The sequence below is a fragment of the Drosophila montana genome, unplaced genomic scaffold (genome assembly GCF_035044405.1).
Source record: "Drosophila montana isolate Dmon_TW-CO22-7 unplaced genomic scaffold, ASM3504440v1 contig_3733_1, whole genome shotgun sequence".
Taxonomy (NCBI): domain Eukaryota; kingdom Metazoa; phylum Arthropoda; class Insecta; order Diptera; family Drosophilidae; genus Drosophila; species Drosophila montana.
In genome coordinates this window covers 11,753,323-11,774,926 of record NW_026998620.1, presented here as the reverse complement: position 1 = coordinate 11,774,926, position 21,604 = coordinate 11,753,323, and the positions used below count along the sequence as shown (strand labels likewise).

Genomic DNA, 21,604 nt, shown 5'->3' with positions numbered 1-21,604 from the left:
TTCCTATTGCAATATTTGTAAACTTAATATTATTAGTTATTCTGCGCTCGGCAGAGTTCTTCTTCGACTACGAAACACAGATCTAAGCTCTTCGGGAATATCAAATGAATTTAATAAGGATAATCATATTTGTAGCCTCAATGGTCTTGAACTTATTCGTAGCAAATGCCATCGAGAATCTTATACGCGAAAATTCATATGCAGCATCGACAGAAGTGTTAAAGAGACTTTTGAACGTTGAGGAGATGCTAGAAGAAAACTTGGCAAGCTACGTGGAAGAGCTTAAATGGAAACTTGACCTAACTCAACAGTAAATAATGCATTTGTCTTAACTTTTTTTTCTGTATTTTCTGTTCGTGCACCTTTTCAGAGCACTGACAAATTTTCGTGCCGAGGCGATCAAAATGAATTTATATTTTAAGACTTATTTGAGCAATCCTCTCAAGAGTTACGCGCTCATACGTCATCAGCAACAGGATTGGAATAAATGGTCGTTGTTCATGAGTGAAACAATCGGGAAAAGTAATAAATGAACAATTGTCATAACTGCGCTAAAGGTTTTCATATTCATTCAGGTCATATGGCGTATGCGAATCAAATGCGCTCGGAACTACCCACAGCTGTAGATCTTCAGGAGGCCAGTCGCAGTATCGAGCTCCTAGTTACATATTATGAACTGAATCCCAACGAATTGGCAAACGGCACACTATTAGGATATTCCCAGCCAGAGTTTGTGTCTTTATACTTTTCTAGTGGATCCCTTATTGAAGCTTTTCTATTTTCAGAGCTGCTTTATCGGCAATGGATTGTTACGCGTTGGGAATGTTCAACTATTTCCAGAAGGAGTACACGAAAGCTGAAATTTGGTTAAATGCCTCGCTATTGAAATACGACTCAAGTGAAGAGGCCAAGTACAGTATGTTCATTAATGAAAAAAGCATCCATAAGTGGTTGGGAATCGTGTTAATGAAACGCAAGGAGAAATCCCTAGGAATGTGGCACATAAACCAAGCAAAAACTGAACACTACGACGGAATTTTGGAAGAGCAGATTTCAATGGCGACCCTAAAGGAGCACTGTGCCGCCAGTTTGCATCGACCCAGCCACCTGCATTGTCGCTATAACAATTGGACAACGCCTTTTCTTCGCATTGCACCACTCAAAATGGAGGAGCTCAGCATGGATCCTTTCATGGTGCTCTATCACAATGTCATTTACGATAGCGAAATTGAGTGGTTCCTAACCCAAAGCTTTAATTATACGCCCGCATTGTTGGAATATGGAGAATATTTAGCGGATCGCAGCGGCAAAAACGTTTTCATTGAATTGGCTAAGGGCGAGCTAGTTAAGACTATCGAAAAGCGAGTGACAGACATGTCTGGCTTTAGCATGGAAGGATCCGATGATCTATCTTTGATTAACTACGGCATCGGCGGTCACTATATTGCCCACCACGACGCATTTTCTGAAGAGGTATTTACATATGTTTTCCAAGCAGTTAATTTCGTCTAATTATTTTGCAGGAAAATCGAAAGGAAGATCGCATAGCTACAGCATTGTTTTACGTGAGTCCGTTTGATTTTCGTTATAATTGAGCAAAAAGTCAGGAGGTTTTTGAATGTTATAGTTGAGTGACGTGGAATCGGGCGGTGCCACAACATTCCCCTTACTGAATCTGACATTCACGCCCGAGAAAGGGGCTGCTATTCTGTGGCACAATTTAAAAGATTCCGGCACGCCCCATCCCAAAACGATTCACGCCGCATGTCCTGTCATTGTTGGCTCTAAGTATGGTGAGTGCTGTGAAATTTGAATAGTTTCCCAATTGAAAGTTACCATCTTTTAGTGATGACTAAATGGATTTATAACCTTGATCAGATATTTAGAAAACCATGCCAGGCGAATTCTTCGAAGAGTTGAAGGGATGCTGTAGCATTGGCTCACTTATAGTAGAATAAAATAAAGCGAAAATTATTTATTATCACACAAAGTGTTCGCTTAAATCCATAGATGCGACAACTAACTGGAATTAACCCTGGTGAGGCGATACTTTTGCACGGCATAAAGAGCCCCCTCCTCCGAGGTTAGCTGCGAGATAAATTTTTCCTGCAGGAAACTATTTGTGTTTAGGTTGTCCTGAACGAATGTGAAATGCAACACGGCATTGGGCACACAATTGAGCTCCAGAAGCGTTTCGTCCGTCGGCAAGATCTTCTTTGGCGGTATGGTGAACAGGTGAAATTGTTCGCTGGGATTGGCAAGAAATCCACGTACAAACTCTTCCACCCTGCCAACTGGTTCGTGTGGCTTAAAAATTCCCTGTAGCACATGGCGGTCGGGAAACTGTATGCGTAGCACGCAATCCTTGTACTGATTCAGCTTCGCCAGCATGGCCTTTTGGCGTTCTAATTCACGCAGATTGGAGGTGAGTAGCGGCGCATCCTCGTTGCCCGCCGCAGTCCGCTTCAGATCCCGCAGCACCATTTTTAAGTCGTTGACTGTCAAGTCGAAAAACGAATCGGGCAAATCGTCGTTATGCCTGTTGGCCGCATCCAGTGAGAACAGTACCGCATTACGTGGTCCAATTATATTTACCACTGGCGGTACTTTTCCGGTATTTTCATCGGCATCCTCATCGTATTGGTCCTCCTCGTTGCGGTGATGCAGTAAGTAGCCCGAGCCACTGCCCCAGTCATATTTGGCCTGCTCAGACTCGCTCTTTTGCACATTCGTTTGGGCAGGAGCTCCTGCTGCTGCGGCCGTAGGGGAGTTTTCATCAGAGGCTGAGCGCTTGAGCGATTTCAACATATCGTTGGTAAGCGCAAAGCCACCTCCACCGCTGCCAGTACCACCCATGGCCGACCGCGAGGTGCTGGGCTGTTCGTCGTACTCGTCCGCTAATTTGGCTTTCGTCTCTGCCGGCTTGTAGACATTGGCCTGCCTTTTAAGCTCCTCCGGCTTCTTGTCGATCAATCGCATCATGGCGCGTCCCTCTAGTATACCCAGCGATTTCAATGTCGTTTGACGCATTTGCTCCTCACCAATCACCTCGCTTCGCATGTAAATGATTACCGGGCTTTCGTAGGCTTCCACTTGCACACTGTACAGCTCTTGCACTACTTGCCAGACGGTACTGCTGGGCGGAAACTCGCCTTGCTCACGGGATCCGTCATTCAGTTGAATGCATACGACAACGTTGCTCAACGGTCGCCGCTTGTCCGTAGGCTCCATTTCCAGCACACAGTTGTTGGGCAGGCCGCTAAAGCGGAACTGCTGCGCCAGACTGACATCCTTGTTGTGGAATTTGAGGCAATGTTCCTCGCTGTCGTAGTTATGCTTTGCGCTCGCCGTCTCCAATACCTCCAGCAAGGTCATGTCTGGCCTAACGTTGACGTTTTGTCGACGACCATTGGGCAACAGGACAGTGACGCGCTTATCCATGATTTAATCCCAGTGGAGACGCTTTCAATGAAGCCCTATTATGAGCAACAATTGTACATACATATATGAAAATTTCAAATTAACCAAATACCCACAGCCGCTTCAGTTAATATCAAGCTACAAATTCACCTTAAAACTTTACACTTGCAGGCGGTGCTATACAAAGCTTGAATTATAAAATCTTATTAATTGTGTATTGTTGGCTAAATTTTGCCGGTCACCATTGGATTTGTATCGAATTGTTCCCAATAGGTTCGATAACGCAACTAAATAAGCGAACCAGATTCGGTTCATCTAGTTCGTTACATAAAGCAGTTACTTGCCAATGTTTACTTGCCAACTTAATTTGTTTTACTTGCCGATTTAAATAATTACACATATATGTTTTTAAATTGTTATAATTGCTTCTTTAGAGGAAATTCAATAAAGTGCATGCTAATTTAAATTGTTAAACTGCCAACTGCTTTCAAATTATAACCATGTTAGAACCATAGCATGAACAGCTGTTTATGCTATCGATTATTGTATCGACTATCGACATACTCCACAAATGATCGCCATGCAAGTTGTCTTTTAAAACAGGTGTCGTTCACATTGATTGTGTGCGGGACTCTTGTGATAAGACTGCTCGCAATATATAATTTTTTTTATTCATTATTTACATTAGGCAACACAAAAATGTATACAAGACTATTGCAGCATTTTGGCCACAGTTTCAGGTAATAATGGCAGGAATAGTTAAAAATTATAATGCACTATTTCAACTGTAGTCAACTGTTACATAAACGTTTTTGTCTTCTCCAGGTGCATGGCCACAAAAGCCACACCGAAAGTTCAACCGATCAACAAAATTCTAATATCCAATCGCGGCGAAATAGCGTGTCGCGTTATCAGAACAGCCCGCAAACTTGGCGTACGTACTGTGGCTGTCTATTCGGATCCCGATGAGCACAGCCTGCACACTGAGTTAGCCGACGAAGCGTATCGCGTTGGTGAGGCGGCGTCGTATTTGCGCGGCGAGCGCATCCTGGAGATTGCCAAAAAGTCGGGTGCCCAAGCGATTCATCCTGGTTACGGCTTTCTCTCCGAGTCGGTGGAGTTTGCTGAGCTATGCCATAAAGAAGGTGTCATATTCATGGGTCCACCCAGCTCCGCCATACGCGACATGGGCATCAAGAGCACCAGCAAGGCGATCATGGCAGCTGCCGGAGTGCCCATCATCAATGGCTATCATGGCGACGATCAGTCGGATGCCTGCCTGCAGGCGGAGGCTGCCCTTATTGGTTTTCCCCTCATGATCAAGGCAGTGCGAGGTGGTGGCGGTAAAGGCATGAGAATTGCAGAGAAATCCGAAGATTTTCTCACAGCATTGAACTCAGCGCGCACCGAATCCCTAAAAGCCTTTGGAGACAGTTCTGTGCTGCTCGAGCGGTACGTGCGCTCACCCCGCCACGTAGAGGTGCAGGTATTTGCGGATCAGTACGGTGATGCTGTCTACCTATGGGAGCGCGATTGTTCCGTCCAGCGGCGTCATCAGAAAATCATCGAAGAGGCCCCAGCGGTGAGTGGAAACTTGATGTACAACTAATGCCAGCTTGTATGAATTGTCTCTATTTTTAGCCAGGTTTATCAGAGGAACTGCGTCGTGAATTGGGCGAAGCTGCCGTACGCGCAGCCAAAGCCGTGGGCTATGTGGGCGCCGGCACTGTGGAATTTATACTAGACAAAGAGGATCTCTCGTTTCACTTTATGGAGATGAATACGCGCCTGCAGGTCGAGCATCCCATATCGGAGATGATAACAGGCACTGATCTCGTCGAGTGGCAAATACGCATTGCCGCTGGCGAGCCACTACCATTGACCCAGGAGCAGATCATGCGCCGTGGTCACGCCTTCGAAGCACGCATCTATGCAGAGAATCCCCGCGGCGGCTTTTTGCCCGGCGCCGGACCGCTGCGCTACCTGAGTACGCCAAAGCCCAATGCCGAAGTGCGTGTGGAGACAGGAGTGCGAGAGGGTGATGAGGTATCTGTGCACTACGATCCCATGATTGCCAAATTGGTTGTGTGGGGCGAGAATCGCACGCAGGCGCTGAACTCGCTGATTGCGCGTTTGGGTGAATATCATGTGAGTAGCTTATACGATTTTGGATTGATTTCCTTGCCTAACTCTTATATTACTTTAGATTTCTGGGCTAGAGACAAACATTAACTTTCTCATTGATCTGGCCTCGCACCCGGAGTTCCAGCTAGCTAATGTACACACTGGCTTCATCGATCAACACTTTGATACACTCTTTCCGCCAATTGTTGTCAAAGAGCAGCAACTGAGCCAAGCCGCTCTTTCGCTGATCTTCAATGAGCTGCAGGCTGCCGGCAGCAATGCCAGCAGCAGTCAGGATCCTTTTTCTGCAGCAGCAAATGTGCGTCTTAATTACGCGCTAATTCGCAGCTACAATTTGAAGGCACATGACAAAGGTATGCAAATAGTTTGGTAGACACCAAAACCTGCTGCTCAGCCGCTGAATTTAATTTCTTTAGTTTATGCTGTGGACGTTAAATATGATAATGGTAACATTGAAATTCGCGTCGATGGCGGCGCTTGGCAAGTGGTTAAGGCCGAACGTGTGCAGGATGACGGACGCTTGAAAATACGTGCCAACATTGATAACAATATTTCCACCTACAATGCCAACATTGATGGAGCAAATGTAACGCTGTTCCTAGAGGTAAGAGACTACGTAAGTAACAAGTTGATCTTGCGAACTTATGCCTATTAAATATTATAAATAGAGCGGTAAATTGGACTTCGAGCTGGTGCAGCCAAAATTCCTAAGCGCTCAAGCTGATCAGCTTGGCAGCAGCAGCTCCCGAGTAGTGGCACCCATGCCTGGCGTCTTAGAGAAGATCCTTGTCAAACCTGGCGACATAGTCAAAAAGGGCGACAGTCTAGCTGTGCTAATAGGTGTGTTGAGCGTGACATTTGCTATAAACTTACTTTCTAATCTGCATTTACACCGCTAGCTATGAAAATGGAGCACATTTTGAAAGCACCAAAGGATGCCACTATTAAATCAATAGGCGGCGCCGTAGGCGACAACATGGCCAAGGGAACGGCAGTCATAACATTCGTTGATGAGGACGCCAACTAAAGAATCGATGTGGTTTGCCTGGACATACCAGGAAATTGTTGCATTTATGCGTAGAATTTTACTTGTTGCATTTATTTCTGTGCTTTTAAACTGATCATTGATCAGTTTTAGTTTTACCCACGTGCATTTATTAGATTTAAGCGTAAATATTTCCATCTAATGGATCATTGTTGTAACTAATCCTGTGACAATAAAAATAATGGGTGTTTCTTTTGTAAAGCAAAAACTTTCTTTTGCAATTGCTTAAGCGAATAATTCGCTCAGCTTATAAATATTGCCTTATATAAAACATTGTTAATTAGAAAAAAATTTAGTTTTCATTTATTGTTTTTTTTTCGTCCTTTTTGTTTGTTTAATTTATGCATTATGCGTGTATCTTATCGCATACACTTCACAGATTACATATGTAAAATATGTAAATTAAAATAGATTAACAATTTGTATATTTCAGTTTGTTTATCGAATTGATCTATTGCTTGTTTTGTTCGTTGTTGTGGTTTATAAAACAAATTATGAGAAAATGTGATTAAAGCATTATTTGCTTACTTTTCGCGTTTATTTTGCAACTTAAAACATAATAATTTAATAAATGTTTAACAAATTTCACTTAATACAAAAAACACTAAATAATTAAAAATATATATATATATACTTAGTATAAACATAATCAAGTTTACTTTACGCTCTCTTTTTTTTCTTAGTCCACATTTGTCTATCAACTCTGGCGTTTTATACTGTTTTGTTTTCGTTTTTGATTTCGCATCCAATTCCAGTTAAAAATTGAATATTATTTTTGAAACGCTTTTCAGAAGCGACACTTGTGGCATGATGAGTACTGAAGATGCAATTTGGTTTTGCTTGCCTTAATCGAAATATTTACGCTGCTGTCTTGACGACAATCAGCCGAATTAATTAATTTTGTTTCCTAAGTATGTATGCATGTATGTATGTATGTAGTTTTTGTTAGTTGGTTTTATTTGATTCAGTTAATGTTTAGATTGCTCGCTTTCAATGCGTAATACATCATTTATATATACTATATAAATACAATTATATCGTACTATTAGCGTGCAACTTAAAACCATCATAGTGTGTATGTGTGTATGCGTGTGTGTGTGTGTGAGTGTATTCGCATGTATGTAAATTGTTTAGGTAAATAAAAAGTACAATAACTATTTAAACACCATTTGTTGGTACATACCCATTCTTAATGTTTACTTTCTCTTGCACTCCTCTCGCATCCGACTTCGACTAAGTATCGTTTTTCGTATTCTTGTTCTTGTTTTTGCCTAGGTTTCATTTGTTAATTCGTTAGTTAATAACTACTAGCGTTTAAGTCTCGTTTTAGTGTATCTTTTTTTGTTATTCATTTTCTTTTCATTTTTTTTTATTACAACGATCTGCCCCCACTTTAACCACCCAAACAATTTACATTGTCAATTGATGGATGCTCACAAATTGCTTAGTGTTGTGTTTGTTGTTATTATTATTAATATTATTTTTTATTATTGTTGCGATTAGTAATTTTACTGAAAAAAACTTTTCGTTTTGTTTCTATATATTTTAAATTAAGTTCTTCTCCATTATTGAATTGAGTTCAGCCGCTCCCGTTGTTGTTGTTGTTGGTGTTGTTGTTGGTGTTGTTGTTGGTGTTGTTGTTGTTGTATTTGTAGTATTCGCCGGCGTTAATATAGTTGGTGTTGTGTCTGTTATTGTTATTATTGATGTTGTCTCGTTTGTTGTTGCCGCGGCTGCTGTTGTTGTTGTTGTTGTTGCTGCTGAGCTATCTGCAACTGCTGCTGGTGTTTTTATTGCGCTAGGCGCTGTTGTATCTGTTGCAGGCATAGGTGTAGTTGTTGCCTCTGTTGCTGCTACTTCCTCGTACTCCTCCGAACTTCTAAATACATTCTTCTTTTCCCTTGTCCTTCTTCGATCTTTCCTGTTTGGCGTACACTGCTGTGAATGCATAAGAATAAAAGTAAACAACAATTATAAATTAATTATAGGCCCAAAACAATATGTGGGTTTGCAAATATGTAAATGAAGCGCTTGGAACACTTTGTGGGTGCTTTGGGCGTCAGCGTATCAGTTAAGCAGAAAACAACTAAGTGTGCAAAAATGTTTGTATGTACAAGGTGTGTGTTTGTGGGTGTGTATGTGTGCCTGAGTCAATAAGCATATAGCTAAAAAAGTAAATAAAATAAAACAAAAGCCAGGAGTCTCGTGTCCCCGTTTGGTAGACACAACAATGCGAATGACAATCGTGTCTATAGCTCGATATTAACAACTTTTGGCTTTTTCAGTGAACAACAAAACGTTTAAACAAAAACAATAACAAATGTGGTCGGATCACAGAATTAGATGAACAACTCTAACTAACTTGGCAGCAAATCAAATTAAGCGGCTTGTGGAACTGTTGCTAATATCACCACGTTGTTGTTGTTGTTGCTGTTGTTTTTGTTGTTGTTGTTGTTGTTGTTGTTGCTGCTGCTGTTGCTGCTGCTGTTGCAGTTGTTGTTGCTGTTTTGGTTGTAGTTGCAGCTGTAGTTGATGTTTTTGTTGATGTGACTGTTGCTGTAGCTGTTGCGGTTTCTGTTGTTGTTGTTGTTGTGACTGTAGTTGTTGCAGTGGCGGCATTAGCAGCTCCGCTGCCGGCGGCAATTTACCTCCTCGGTTGACACGATTTCGGCTGCCCTGCGCACATTTTAACAGAAAGGCAGAAGGGAAGAGGACAACAAAGGAAAACAGCGAAACATCGAAAGAAGGCACATTGGATAATTTGAAACAGAGAAAGAATTAGAACAAAGTTACCATGTTGTGGAGTGTAGTGTAGTTTGGTATGGTATATATATATATTATATATCTATAGGTATATTTTTTTTTGTATGGCAAGGCAGGACTTGAACCAGGTGGACTATAACAGTACTAACTACAGCTCTAGGAGATACCCATCGAGCCCCATTGTCATGCTTCTTACCTGTTTTGATGAAATATTAAATTTTAAAAAATAATCCAAACTGTTGGTAAGGCCATTTATGTTGGGGTCGGTGTTGCCCGTATCCTGAGCGCTGCTCTCGGTTTCGCTGTTGGCACCGCTGCCGCTGCCCCCACCGCCACCGCTACCGACAGTCGGGGCAACATTGTCACTGGAGGAGACGACGCCCATAGAGGTGTACGCGCTAAACAATTGACGCGACAAATTCGGTATGCCATTGCCATCTATAGAACCCGAGTTTGGTGCTGGTGTAGAAGTCGGTGTTGAGTTCGGGGCAGGGCCGGGCCATCCGCCAATTGTTGGGATTGTTGTAAGTTGTGGATAGTTGGCCGATTTGTTGTCCGGCTGCTGCTGTTGCTCTTTGCCAGCATTCGTATCTGCGGCTGGTGGCTGCTGCGTCTGCGCCGGCTGTTGTAGCTCCTGCTTGTTGTCATCGTTTGATTCCAAGTCAGATTCGTTGTTCTCCTCTTGATCCTGCTAGCCAAAAAGGAATGCGTTAGTATGCAGTTTATTTTAAAGTAAATTTGTATTATAGGCACCGTCGTAGCTTTCTCGCTCACCTCCTCCGGGCACAGCTCGTATGCCATGGACCAGGTGTTCTTGGCAGACTGTGAGCGCTCGAGCATGTAGCCATTGGTGTTGTCATTGCTCTGTGCCGGCGGCGACCATGAGTACGAGTTATACTGACAGCCTATGCCACGCTGGCGTTCCAGCTCATCCTGTAGCCACTCAACGGCAATGCTCCAATGACGACTAATGCTGGGATTAGTATTCAGCATTTGAAGCGCAATGGGTGACTTGTGGAACAGCTGTGTTAGACATTTGATTATCTGATAGGCGCGCTTCTGATAGTGCGTCTTGGCGCGCTGTATCGTCTCTAACAAGCCCTCACGCTCCTCCGCCACGCCGTTAAGCGCATTGTGTATGCGATGATGCTGCCAAGAATCCTCAATCAGCAATATGTTCAACAGTAGATCTGTGTGGTGGCGCATATCGTGGCAGTAGGCGAAGCCACATTGCCACAGCAGCTCTGTGAGCACCGCACGCGAGAAATGCGGATTTTCCCAGCTGCAATACTGTAGCAGCTTCAAACCCTCATCGCCCACATTCGTGTCCTCGATTACCTTTTTGATATAGCTGTGAAAATCGAGCCGTTAAAAAGCTAATACAAATATAGAAGACAAATGACTTACCCGGTGCGATTGAAGAGAATATCCATGCATTCACTGGACAGCGGCGTCAGCTCCTCTTGGGAAATACTTGCATCCTTGTATGGATTGGGCAGAGGTCGCGCATTTTGATTGGAGCTCTGGCACTTGTCGCTGACATCGCTGCAGCGCACCAAATGCGACACCACCTGATGCAGCTTGCTAAATTCTGGATACTGGTACTTAATCGACGGCCCCGATCCATCGTCCATGGCCACCTGCATAAACTGCACGGGCACATTTAACTGTTAACAAAATATATAAAAATACAGCATTAGAAAAAGTAACACAAGCAAAATAGCTCCTTATAATTACCTTGAGTAGCTGTTGCTTCTCGCGAGTGCCCAGGCCAACGTACATGCTGAACAGACTGAAGTAATGCGGTAAATGCTTGCCATAGTCAGCAGCCTCAGATTTAAGCAGACGCAGCACACTAATAAGAACCTGCTCGCAGAGATTGCTACCCTCGTAGCCAACAAGCGGTTCATCATTGATGGCAAAATGGCAAAAGAACACAACCAGTTTAACGAAAACGGTGCGCACCTCCGGCGAGGGCGCCATCAATATATACTCGCCCAGGCGCGACGGTGGCGAGAGCAGAGCATGATTCGCAAACCACTTGCGCACCAGCGAGGAGGAACGTATGTGATGTGAAAGCGTGTCATACCTAAAACAGAAATAAAATAAATATCCATTTTGCTAGTGTTTATTTCTCCACTTACCATTCGATGACGGGACCACGCAGCGATTTCTTAGTGCGAAATCCAGTATGGAACAGAAACTGTGATGCCAACTGTACGCCCAGCAGCGAAAGTTCCTCAGCAGCAGGTGTCTGCAAAGTATAAAAGTTAATTAGAATTTGATACATATTTAATTCTTATACACACTTACAATTTTGTCGCTGCGCGTTGAGGGAATACTGCAACTGACCAGCTTTTTAATAAAATTAAAGAACTCGACCGAGAAAATGCTGCGCGAATGCAGAAAACGAATATTTTGATGTCTGAAATTGGTAAGAGGTTATATGAATTATATAATTTTAATTAATAATAAATAAGTTAGCTCACCTGACACTGCGCTCAATTGGCTTCGGTAGGGGCAGCACCACATTACGGCTCTCTGTTAGCGACAATTGCTCCACACTGGGTTCGAAATGTGTGGGATTTTGATCGCAACGCGTGTAGAAAAGCATATAAGCATTCCACCAGCGCTTTTGACGACGATATTGCATACGCTTTAAATTGTTATCATAAATTTCGCCCAAATAGTCGCCGCCAAAGCATTGCACCTTCATTTCCTCATCCTCGTGCATTTTGCATTCAGTAACCTCGCCATCATCGAACTTGTACCATTGGCACTTGCCGTTCGCAGGATTTCTGCAAGAGTTAAAGTTCAACAAATTGTAAAAATTGAGTATTGTTGTGGCTACTTACTTGGATACTATGTAGCTGAAGTAGTGGCCACCGGATGCCTGTCCGCTATGCACCACAATGCCGGTCAGTTCGTATTTTGTTGTTTCAACACTTGTTTGACAATTATCACCCACTTCCACAACTTCGCCTTCTAGCTTAGCTAGGCCAGAAACTAAATAATTTGTATAATAATAAATAATATATTAAACAGTCAAGGGTGATCTCACCTGTGTAGGGCTCCATATCCAGGATACGCGGAAATTCAAAATAATCATTAAACTTAATCGCGCAAACGCGCTCATAGTCGTATTCAAAGCGCTTCAATTGTATGGCTAACACGGGCGGCAGCTTCTTGACACATAGCCGCTTAATGGTAACTACCTGATAGAATCAAGAATATATAAATATAGTACATGGTAAATAGCATGTATTAGGAATTAGTAATTTGCGGCTGACTTACTTTTTTATCACATTTATCACAATGGTATGCATCAGCTCCCTCGAGCAGCTCTCCTTTGACATACTGCTCCAGAGATTCAGTTAATGAGCTATGATTCCTAATATCAACACTAAATACGCTAAATGGTTCCTCTTTGGAGTAGCGATGTGGGCACTCTTGGCAAATCTTTTGATCACTAAACGAGCCACCCAACGTTGCATTCATCAGCTGCGTGTAGCCAAGTGCTTTAAGTCCCTCATCGAGACTCTCAAACAGCGACATAAAAAACTCAACTGCATCCTGTTGCTCGCGCAGATTCACCGGCTCGCCTTGCAGTCTGTAATAGAACGGATTTATCTATCAATAAACTCAACATCATTTTGTATTTCAACCTACTTAAAATGCGTCCAGAGACCGCGTGGCACATAGAACTGCAGCGCACTGTGGCCCAAATGAGCGAATATGGCCTGCACATGCTTAAGTATGATCACATGATAGTTCTTGCGCACATCGGTGCCGTCATCAGCTCCCATGGTGGCAGCTGCTGATGATGATGCGAGCGTCGGTATTGTTGAGGGGCCGAAAAAGGAGGGGCCCATGCCACCAGTGCCGCCGCTACTTAAATCCGAGTCGCCGCTGAAGTCCTCATTGTCATTGGTAGCAGCGCCATGCGCCTTGAGGATGCCTACACGCACAGCTGGCACCATGTACAGTTGCTGCAGCACCGAGTTCATGTAGCAGGTAGCTCCAGCGTTTTTCAAACCGCAGAATCCTTTAGCTGGCCGAGCCCCCACCGGCGGCAGATAATCCCATTCGCGCAACGGATCGGTATCTATTTGTAAAGACAATAATTAGCATACGGAGCAGCTAAAGGATAATTTCCAGCACACTTACCCGTACAGACGAAATCGATGAGTGTATTGGTGAGTAGCTTCATATTAGGAACACAGAGCTGGCACAAAGCAATAAGAAGATCACAAGCGGCAGCAATTGTGTGCGGACTGCGGCACACTGGTGGTGGCACCGTGTCCAGGCGCAGGCTGCCGTGCTTGCGTAAATGCAGATACTCGCGCGATGCCGTAAACAAAAAGTCATCGATGAGCTCGTGTATTAGCTCGTTCAACTGCGCCTTTGAGTCGGGCATCAGGAAGAACATTAGCTCCTTGGCCAAACAAAGATGACCCTCAAGTAGCTCCTCGTGCACCTGTGTTTCACTGGTGAGTTTGACATTCTCGCGTATCTTACGCAGCCACTTGATCTCGTCGCCCAGAAGACCCTCACCAATCTGTAGTGGCCAGTTGTATATGCAGCCATAGGAGAGCGTGCGACAGAGAACCGAAAAGAACTCCGCGCAGGTGGCCTCGTACTGGGGCACCAGGGTTTTCAGTGCGCTCACAAGCAGATTGACCATGTAGACAAACGGGCGACGATCACCGGCGCAATAGGTGGATGCCAGGAACAGCTGCTCAGATGCCACTTGACGCACATGGCGCAGCGGATTCTTCAGCACAATTGAGGTAATGAATTTGGGCCAATTGGCATCATTGCTCAGCGCTTCATTGGCGCTGGGATTGAGTATAAAAGAGATCGTTAACACCTCTAGCGCCTCCTTGCACATGCTGAAGTCTTGGCCATCGGGTATGATGGCATCATCCTCGAAATCGTTGCTGCTGCCCAGAGCTTGAAGATTACCACACGACGAGGCCCAGGCTAGCTGCACCACCGCCTTGATGGTGGTTATATCTGGACAGGACCATTGCAGCGTGGAGCTAAACAGTGCACGACAGCGTTCACCCTCATGACTGGCCGATAGCATCTCGGTGGCCAATATCTCAGCCAACTTGGCCGATATGGCGCGCAGCGTGCCCTGCGCATTGTTGGGCATCGTCGAGAAGTTCTGCTTAAGTATGTCCACCTGAGAGCGAGCGCCATTGTCATAGTCACAGATCATTGGTTCATCGCCCACGCGGGACAATACGCTACCCACTATGTAGAGAAACAGCTTGGCCAGACGCAGCACACACTGGAAGGAGGCACGCTTTGTGTGCATATCAGCACTAGGCAAAAAGTTGTTTTTTGTGAGCAGCTCAAGCACGAAATGAGCACACCCCGAATGCATCCAGGCGGATTGCACTTGCAGCGCTGACTCGCCCAGCGGATCTAGCGCTGGTATCAACAGTCCATGCAAAACGCTCAGATTATACAGCACCTGGGCAGGTGCCGGGTGCAGGAACATCTGCTCCGGTGTGCAGTCCTCGGCATTTAGCTAAAAATATGTTTAACAAATTTAAAATTTTGTTTCGCTATACTTAACTAGATAGAAACCTACCGCATCGCTAGCGGTTTGACCACTGCCAGTCAAAGCATCCTCCTCCTTGGGACCATCACCGGCCGGCGACTTCGGAACGCGGCACATGAGCTGCAACATGCGCATTGTGTGACGATCACAGGGCAACAAATGCAGCAGAACCTTGGCGCTATCGCGTAAGCGACCGTGCTCCAGGTCACTGCCCAGTTGATAGAGCTTCAAAAAGAACTCAGTGTACTGATAGTGCTGTGAGATAATCACACCGGGCAGCGTGCTCTCCGACTCGACGCGCTGCATATCCGGACAAGGCCTAGGTGGCGAACCAGTGCTGGAGTCGCTGGAGGAGTCGGGACTGCTGGCCAGGCCAATGCCCACCGGCGTCAGCTTGGCCGTCAATATCATTTTGTCGCGTATGGTGTATTGGTATAGTGGATTAATCTCGTCGGTGACCTCGATTAGCTCACCATTGGTATAGAAGAGATCCACCTTTATATTGGTATTAGATGTGGAGTTGCCCTTGATGCGCTTCAGCAGGTTGCGCTTGAAGGCAGCCATTGTCTCGTTACTGTGCGTAACAATCTCAATGTCGTCAATGGGCCGTCCGGGCGTTTGGAAACGTATGTAGAGACTAGTATTCTTGCCGCGCGTGACGCGACTGAGAGGCAGATGGGTGCGATCGCCGCTAAAGGAGCGATCGCACTCTTTGATGTACTCCTGAAGCACCTTGATGATGCGGCACATTTTCTCTGCCTCAATGAAGCGCATTTTTGTATCCTTTGAATTATCATTATTTGCATCCTGATTGTCGGCATCTTCCAGCATCGTTTTGCCCAGTATTAGAATGTTGCTGTAGTGTGTACGCAGACGCGAACAACACTCACCGATGAACATTTCATGGAACTCGGTTATGTGCTCCTGCAGTCGCGGACCCAGTGCTGTTGAAACCTCCTTCAATAGATCGATAGCCTTGTTGGCAATCTCCTCGCCACCAGTGGTAATCACACGCCACAAGTAATCCTTGCCGATGAGATCCTCATTGTCAAGTATGTAGCCTCGGTGAATGGCCTTCAGTTTGTCCTCCTTGGAATTGACAGCTTTGAAGAAGCGCTCAAAGCATTTGATGCCACTTTCTGTCAGCAGGTGCGGATCCAGTTGCAGTATGTTATTCTCAAAGAAGTCCTTATTAATGCCTGGATCTAGATCCGGCTCTTCGCCCATTAGTTTACCGAACCAGCGGAAACATTCCTCGCGATCAGCCGTAAATACGGCGTTCACAGCCAGACAATGCCAGATTTGCTTTGCCTGCGATTGGAACGACCACGATTTCTACATTAGCCAATAAGCAAGCGAAATGGAAAGGAATAAGAATACGCACCTGATCAGCGCAAAGCCAAAGCTGGCCATCTTTCAGCAAGAACTTGAGAAACTCCAAGCGCTCGGCAATCTGAGCATGATGTGGAAATCGACCGTCTATCAGAATGGTCGCCGCATCCAGACTGGGCGTCTCGTTAACCATAGCGCGCACCTTATCCATGTACGCAGTCAGACTATTGGTGACCAGAATCACAAGAGAGTAATCGTTCTGCAGACGCTCAATCACCTGCAGCCGATTGGTGCCCGTCTGTGTGCGTGGCGCATGGTTGGGTGTTGTGTCATATAAGCAACATATATCCCGAATCAGGCGCAAGGCGGGCAACACCCACGTGTCGCCAGATTTTAGCTCGCCCACGCACTTATCCAGCCAAATGGTCTTTTGCGCATCTCGCTCCTGTGAGCAGCTATAGTCGAGTATCTTAACGTGCGCGCCAAGCGCCTGATCGAGCACTTCCGGTGGCACCTCTTGACTGTGCGCCAGTGTCCAGAAGAGCTTCAGCACTTTCTGTGCCATCACACCATTTTTATCGTCCTCGGCCAGACGACGGATTAGCTCTAGCAAGCGTTCTCGCTGACGCTTGTTGGCGGTCGTCATGCTGGCCTGCAAGAAATGAATAGAATAATTAAGATTAAGTCTTGTCTTATACAGGACGTGACACTCACCTGAAACGCCTCAAATAGATGATCCAGCTGCTCGGGCGTAAAGTCCCAAGCCAGCTTGGCCAACAGATCGTGCATGTTTTTAACAATCGCTTCGTGCTTGCCCGCTTGAGCTCGCCACACTGCGTCCAGGTCGTCAAGCGTTAGTGCCTGCTCTTTTATAAGGAAGCGTATGATCTTCTCCAGCTTTTCCACATACTGTGGCTGATGCAATGAGTCCTTGAGCACAATGCCAAGCACATCGGATGACTTGATCCATTGGGCCATGCGCTCTGCAGTCAGCCAGTCCATTTCATCCTCGGGTAAGCAATGGGGCAGCGGCTGAGAGCGATGCGAGTAGTATGCCACCGAGGACAGCACCTTGTTGATCTCATTTAGGGCATTCATCTTGCCATTGAAACTGGACACCTGCAGCAGGCGCAATATCATTTTAAGGCGAAACATCTCAAGATCGCGTATCATTTCCTCCTGGCCGGTCAAGCGGCTGGCCAAGGAACGCGCCGACTTCACAATGCCATTTATATAGTCATTGCGGCCCTCGGGTTTCACCTCGCGCTTCAATTCATCATCGGTGAAACTATCAAGCAGATCCAGCACCACATTCCAAGTGGGCATAAAGTACTTGGCAATGGTAGCTGGCGTTAGCAGCTCATAGCATTGGCCAAAAGGTCGAAGCAGGCTGTGTATGAGCGCCAGCGTCAGTCGATTGTCATGTCCGGCACCTTCCACGCCCACACTCTCATTGGATGCGATGCTCTTGACTGCTCCAGCCTTTGTGTTTTGATTGCGCTTCAACAACTCCAGGCCGCTATTAAAACGCTCGAGCAGATTATCAAATCCGCCCAACTGCCCAAAGCGATTTATGAGATCGACTAGCCAACCGCGCGGATTCTTTGGCTCTGGCGGCGGTTTCGCATACATCTTATTACTGTCCAGCACACCCCAAATGGAATCGGGCGCCGCAAAGCACTCCGGCTGGCGTACCGCATTGAACGTGTTGAACTTATTATCGGGATCAAAAACAATAGCCAGCAAATCGAGGAGGTAGGGATTATCGCGCTGCATGTGTATCGCAATTAAATTCAACAGCTTGCCGCACGACACCAAAATGCAGTGATGTATATTGTATTTCCACGAGTTGACTGCCTCATCGGTAAGTATTTTAGCAAAGGATGTGGTTAAGCCATTGCGATAGAACTCGACGCACGGCTCGCAGTCATGATCCGCACCTGGAAGCAAGAATTGGGGAATTAAGATGTAGAACTAACTGTGCGACAATTGATTACTTACCAGCTTGGGCTAGTTCAATGGCGGCATTAAGCAGCACTTCTAGCTCCTGTTCGGGCAGCACGGGCACAACCCAGCGTGGATTGGATATCTTTTGTGTTAGGGAGCGCAACTTAGCGGTTGGAAATGACGCTATCAGCTTTTCCGGCGTCCTGTGCATAATGCAAAAACAAGAAAAAATTAACTTTTTGCCGATTTCGATTCTATTTTCGGCCTTTTTTATTGAGGGTCGCGTGCAGGTGGAGGGGTGCGTGAGTCACTGCCTGGCCCCGTAAGTAGATAAGCGATAATTGTGCTTTGTTTTGTTATTATCGTCGGCTTTCGTGTTTATTATTTAGATTGCACATCTACATAGCTAAAGCACGCACGCACACACAAAATTTGCGTATGTGTGTGTGTTACGACTCGTGATTCGAATTGATTTGCTCTAATGGGACAAACACTTAAACAATTAGCAAAGGGCAGCTACGGCTTAATTAAAATTAACTAATAATTCAATCAATTTATGGCACATAATTGCAAGAATGTTCTTTAAAAAGGGGCTGCGCACTGGCTAGCAATACATAGTGGAAGTATTTTTGTCCCGCTAGGGAGAAGTCCACTTCAAATCGCCACAAATTGTTTCAAGTTTAAAAGTTGCTTCTCCGTTCTAGGGATAGTTTCTGTAAATAAAATATTGTCCAAATTCAGGTCAAACGAGCGTAAGCTCAGCAGGGTAACTGTGTTCGATAAAGTAAGGGAAAAAAGATTGGAACTAACAAAATTAACTGGCTTAAGGAGAGGTGCGCCTAAGGGAAGCCATCCCTCAAAAGAGCTTTCAGTGTATTTGTATAGGAGAACTTTGTGAATATGGTAAAGTTTTCGCGAATTCCCGTTTTCATTCAAGCCCATTAACTACGCAGTTAATACATTAAAGTTATTAACAATAAATAGTTAAACGGTAAAATACTCACATTACTGTAGCGGTACTCTCTACAGCATTGCCACCTGCTTCTGTTGGTGCATCCGTAACTTGGGCCGCATCCTGGCTGTTCGTGTTGCTATTGTTGGTATCGCCACCGCTGCTGGACATGCTCGATGTTGTGACTGCTGTTGTGCCCGTGCCAGCGTCTTGAGCTGTGCTCGTTATGCCAGCGGTGGTGGTGGTTGTGGTGTTGGTGGTAGTGGTAGTCGTGGTGGTGGTGGTGCTGCTGCTGTTGTTGGTCGTGGCTTGGCCAGTTCCTGTGCCCTGCCGGCGCGTATCGAATGTCATTGTTGCGCCCTGTGGCTGCACCAGCGTCACAATCGCTTAGCGCCGTCGTCGTTTGTTGTATTATGTTGGCTGCTTATCAGGTGTGAGAGTGTGTGTGTGTGTGTGGGTGTGTCTGTGTTTTATCGTAATTCTACAGAAGTCTACGCTGGGCGGCTTTGGCTTTGATTATTGACTATGGCTATGGCAGTCCTGGTTCCGGAGAGACACTTCTGTTTACACCGTTGCTCCTTATTATTGTTTTGGGTTTGCGTAAGTAATCAAATGAAAGAATAATGTTTGTAACCAATGTACATAGGCACTGTTGGTCGGCGTCGGCGTCTGTTTTGCCTCTGTCTATTGTTTGACGATGTTTGAAAACCTTTTTTAAGTTTCTTCTTGGTTTTTGTTTATTTCTTCTTATTATTATTATTGTTTTTATCCCAATAAGAATCGGTTTTTTCTGATGTTGTTGTTTCTATTGTTGTTGTTTTTGCATGCACTGCTGCTGTTTGCGGCGCGCTGCGTTTAGTTTACATATTTCTGCTCAACGGACACAATTGCAAAAATCTATAAACTGCAACGAAGTAAGAAAAAAAAGAAGAAATAGAAAAATGAATACAAGCGCACAAAGGAGACCGAAAAAATACACTCGCACACACACTGGCGCACGCACGAACGAAAAGAGCGAGCGCAAATTGTGGCATGAGAGTGTTTGAGAGTGGGTTGGAATATGAAAAATCAATATTATTTAATAGACGGGGGTCAGGCAACGACGGCGGAGGGAGCCGAGCAGTAGCCAAATATATGTGAGCATATGAGCACTCACACACGCACACCATCACTCTCTCGCACACTTACATACACAGCGACAGTGTGAATTTAATTTGATGTTGTTGTTGCCGTTTTACGTTGTTCTTTTCCTGCTTATATTTATTTATTTGTTATTATTTTCAAACAAAGAAGATTTTTGCTTTTCCCAAAAATTACATCACTGCCTGCTGCGTTGGGTATCCGTGGAACGGCACCCCATCCGGCAAAAGCGCCGGGGACCATAAGAACAAATGTTTAAAGAGCAACCACTTATTTTACTACCAAAGACGATGAGCTCCAGTCCTGTGTATTTTTCGCCTGCTCCTACTTATGCTTCTTCTTCGATTTCAGCAGTTCAAAACTTTTATTTTTCAATCTGACAACTGACGTGCAAACTTATCATTTGAGCAACGAATTGTTCGTTGTCAACACTGCATACATATTTGTACATTCATATATGCATATATGTACATAGGCAGTGCAGCACAGTTTGGAAGGGTAGGGGGAGGGCATAGACCCGCACAAGTGTAGCGCACGGCAAACGTATATAAAATCCAATTGGAATTGGTGTAACCAGAATTACGAGGGCGGTGGGTGACTAAATACGCATTTTCTGCTGAAACCTGATATTATATTTGCAATTTGCAGTTAGTATTGCAGGACATTGACGTTTCGCTACGTTTTTCACAGCCGACATACACATTAACACACACATATTAGAGCAGCTACACATCTACACATACAAATGTAGTCACCAAATCATTTTGCTTTTGCACAACTCACCATTTTGTGCATCCGCCCTAAAAACACTGTGCGTTTTTGTTAATATACGCATTAATTTACACTGTCGCACTAATTTGCCACGATATCTGTACGCACATTTGGTTAGGGCTTGGTTGTTAGAATGTCATAGTTGGTGCACAAAATGTTAAAAACTAATTATGTATCTTTTTTTGCAATTTTTGCTGGCTGGCTCTCCTAAGCTTTACAAATCAGCCGGCCGATAGCCAAAATGGCGTCTTCGTTGGTGATGGCCAATTTTTGCAATTGTTGGTGTTTGTTTTTTTTACTTGCTGGCGTATTGCCTATTAAATTTATATAAATTATTTTAGTTTACTACCTACTTCCAATTCTTATATTAGAGTTAATTATTATTTTTACTTGTGTAGACGGCCGATAGATTATGGTAGCCGGCCGATTGTCGAACTGCCTAAATTTAACATCGACGGCAAAAACACCTTGCAGCCCTGGTCATTATCGGCCGTCCTCCCCATTATGTGTTCGTTGT

The 21,604-nt window shown here is 44.8% G+C and overlaps 4 protein-coding genes across 10 annotated transcripts; 2 read left to right on the top strand and 2 right to left on the bottom strand.

The window, feature by feature from the left end:
* The first annotated feature begins 54 nt into the window (after positions 1–54).
* LOC135436056 (prolyl 4-hydroxylase subunit alpha-2) lies at positions 55–1,977 on the top strand. The gene is made up of 7 exons (XM_064693444.1): positions 55–310; positions 371–522; positions 576–729; positions 786–1,473; positions 1,524–1,565; positions 1,628–1,793; positions 1,847–1,977. The coding sequence occupies exons 1-7, from the start codon at positions 105–107 to the stop codon at positions 1,918–1,920; spliced, it is 1,482 nt and encodes a 493-aa protein (XP_064549514.1). The 5' UTR covers positions 55–104; the 3' UTR covers positions 1,921–1,977.
* Positions 1,961–3,718, bottom strand: LOC135436057 (tether containing UBX domain for GLUT4). 2 transcript variants are annotated; one of them, XM_064693445.1, is made up of 2 exons: positions 3,571–3,718; positions 1,961–3,476 (listed from the first exon to the last, which is right to left on the bottom strand). In XM_064693445.1, exon 2 carries the CDS (start codon positions 3,439–3,441, stop codon positions 2,020–2,022), a length of 1,422 nt encoding a protein of 473 aa, XP_064549515.1. In that variant the 5' UTR covers positions 3,442–3,476; positions 3,571–3,718; the 3' UTR covers positions 1,961–2,019. The 2 variants fall into 2 exon arrangements, with proteins under 2 accessions (XP_064549515.1, XP_064549516.1); XM_064693446.1 differs by having other exon boundaries at positions 3,537–3,678.
* Positions 3,719–4,003: 285 nt separating this feature from the next.
* On the top strand, positions 4,004–6,818 carry Mccc1 (Methylcrotonoyl-CoA carboxylase 1). Its single transcript, XM_064693828.1, has 7 exons — positions 4,004–4,160; positions 4,246–5,002; positions 5,062–5,568; positions 5,627–5,918; positions 5,982–6,169; positions 6,234–6,405; positions 6,465–6,818. Exons 1-7 carry the CDS (start codon positions 4,120–4,122, stop codon positions 6,590–6,592), a joined length of 2,085 nt encoding a protein of 694 aa, XP_064549898.1. The 5' UTR covers positions 4,004–4,119; the 3' UTR covers positions 6,593–6,818.
* Positions 6,819–7,113: 295 nt separating this feature from the next.
* faf (ubiquitin carboxyl-terminal hydrolase-like faf) lies at positions 7,114–21,393 on the bottom strand. Of its 6 annotated transcripts, none has more exons than XM_064693826.1 (20): positions 21,100–21,393; positions 19,229–20,080; positions 18,279–18,427; positions 16,992–18,217; positions 16,330–16,929; positions 14,976–16,280; positions 13,541–14,912; positions 13,043–13,478; positions 12,668–12,983; positions 12,435–12,588; positions 12,229–12,379; positions 11,863–12,171; positions 11,687–11,798; positions 11,518–11,627; positions 11,111–11,462; positions 10,781–11,040; positions 10,148–10,724; positions 9,570–10,061; positions 8,973–9,286; positions 8,406–8,548 (listed from the first exon to the last, which is right to left on the bottom strand). In XM_064693826.1, exons 2-19 carry the CDS (start codon positions 19,525–19,527, stop codon positions 8,984–8,986), a joined length of 8,523 nt encoding a protein of 2,840 aa, XP_064549896.1. In that variant the 5' UTR covers positions 19,528–20,080; positions 21,100–21,393; the 3' UTR covers positions 8,406–8,548; positions 8,973–8,983. The 6 variants fall into 6 exon arrangements, with proteins under 6 accessions (XP_064549893.1, XP_064549892.1, XP_064549894.1 ...); XM_064693827.1 differs by having other exon boundaries at positions 14,976–16,256; positions 21,100–21,392; XM_064693825.1 differs by having other exon boundaries at positions 10,127–10,724; positions 21,100–21,391.
* Between the last annotated feature and the right edge of the window lie 211 nt (positions 21,394–21,604).

Coding starts and splice junctions, on each gene's coding strand:
- LOC135436056 (XM_064693444.1), top strand. CDS start 105: ATGAATTTAATAAGGATAATCATATTTGTAGCCTCAATGGTCTTGAAC. Junction 730..785: donor TTAGGATATTCCCAGCCAGA/GTTTGTGTCTTT, acceptor TTCTATTTTCAG/AGCTGCTTTATCGGCAATGG. Junction 1,794..1,846: donor CATTGTTGGCTCTAAGTATG/GTGAGTGCTGTG, acceptor ACCATCTTTTAG/TGATGACTAAATGGATTTAT.
- Mccc1 (XM_064693828.1), top strand. CDS start 4,120: ATGTATACAAGACTATTGCAGCATTTTGGCCACAGTTTCAG. Junction 5,919..5,981: donor TTTGAAGGCACATGACAAAG/GTATGCAAATAG, acceptor TAATTTCTTTAG/TTTATGCTGTGGACGTTAAA. Junction 6,406..6,464: donor CAGTCTAGCTGTGCTAATAG/GTGTGTTGAGCG, acceptor TTACACCGCTAG/CTATGAAAATGGAGCACATT.
- faf (XM_064693822.1), bottom strand. CDS start 19,527: ATGACATTCGATACGCGCCGGCAGGGCACAGGAACTGGCCAAGCCACG. Junction 10,062..10,126: donor TGAGCGAGAAAGCTACGACG/GTGCCTATAATA, acceptor TTTGGCTAGCAG/GATCAAGAGGAGAACAACGA. Junction 8,549..9,569: donor TTAATATTTCATCAAAACAG/GTAAGAAGCATG, acceptor ATGCATTCACAG/CAGTGTACGCCAAACAGGAA.
- LOC135436057 (XM_064693445.1), bottom strand. CDS start 3,441: ATGGATAAGCGCGTCACTGTCCTGTTGCCCAATGGTCGTCGACAAAAC.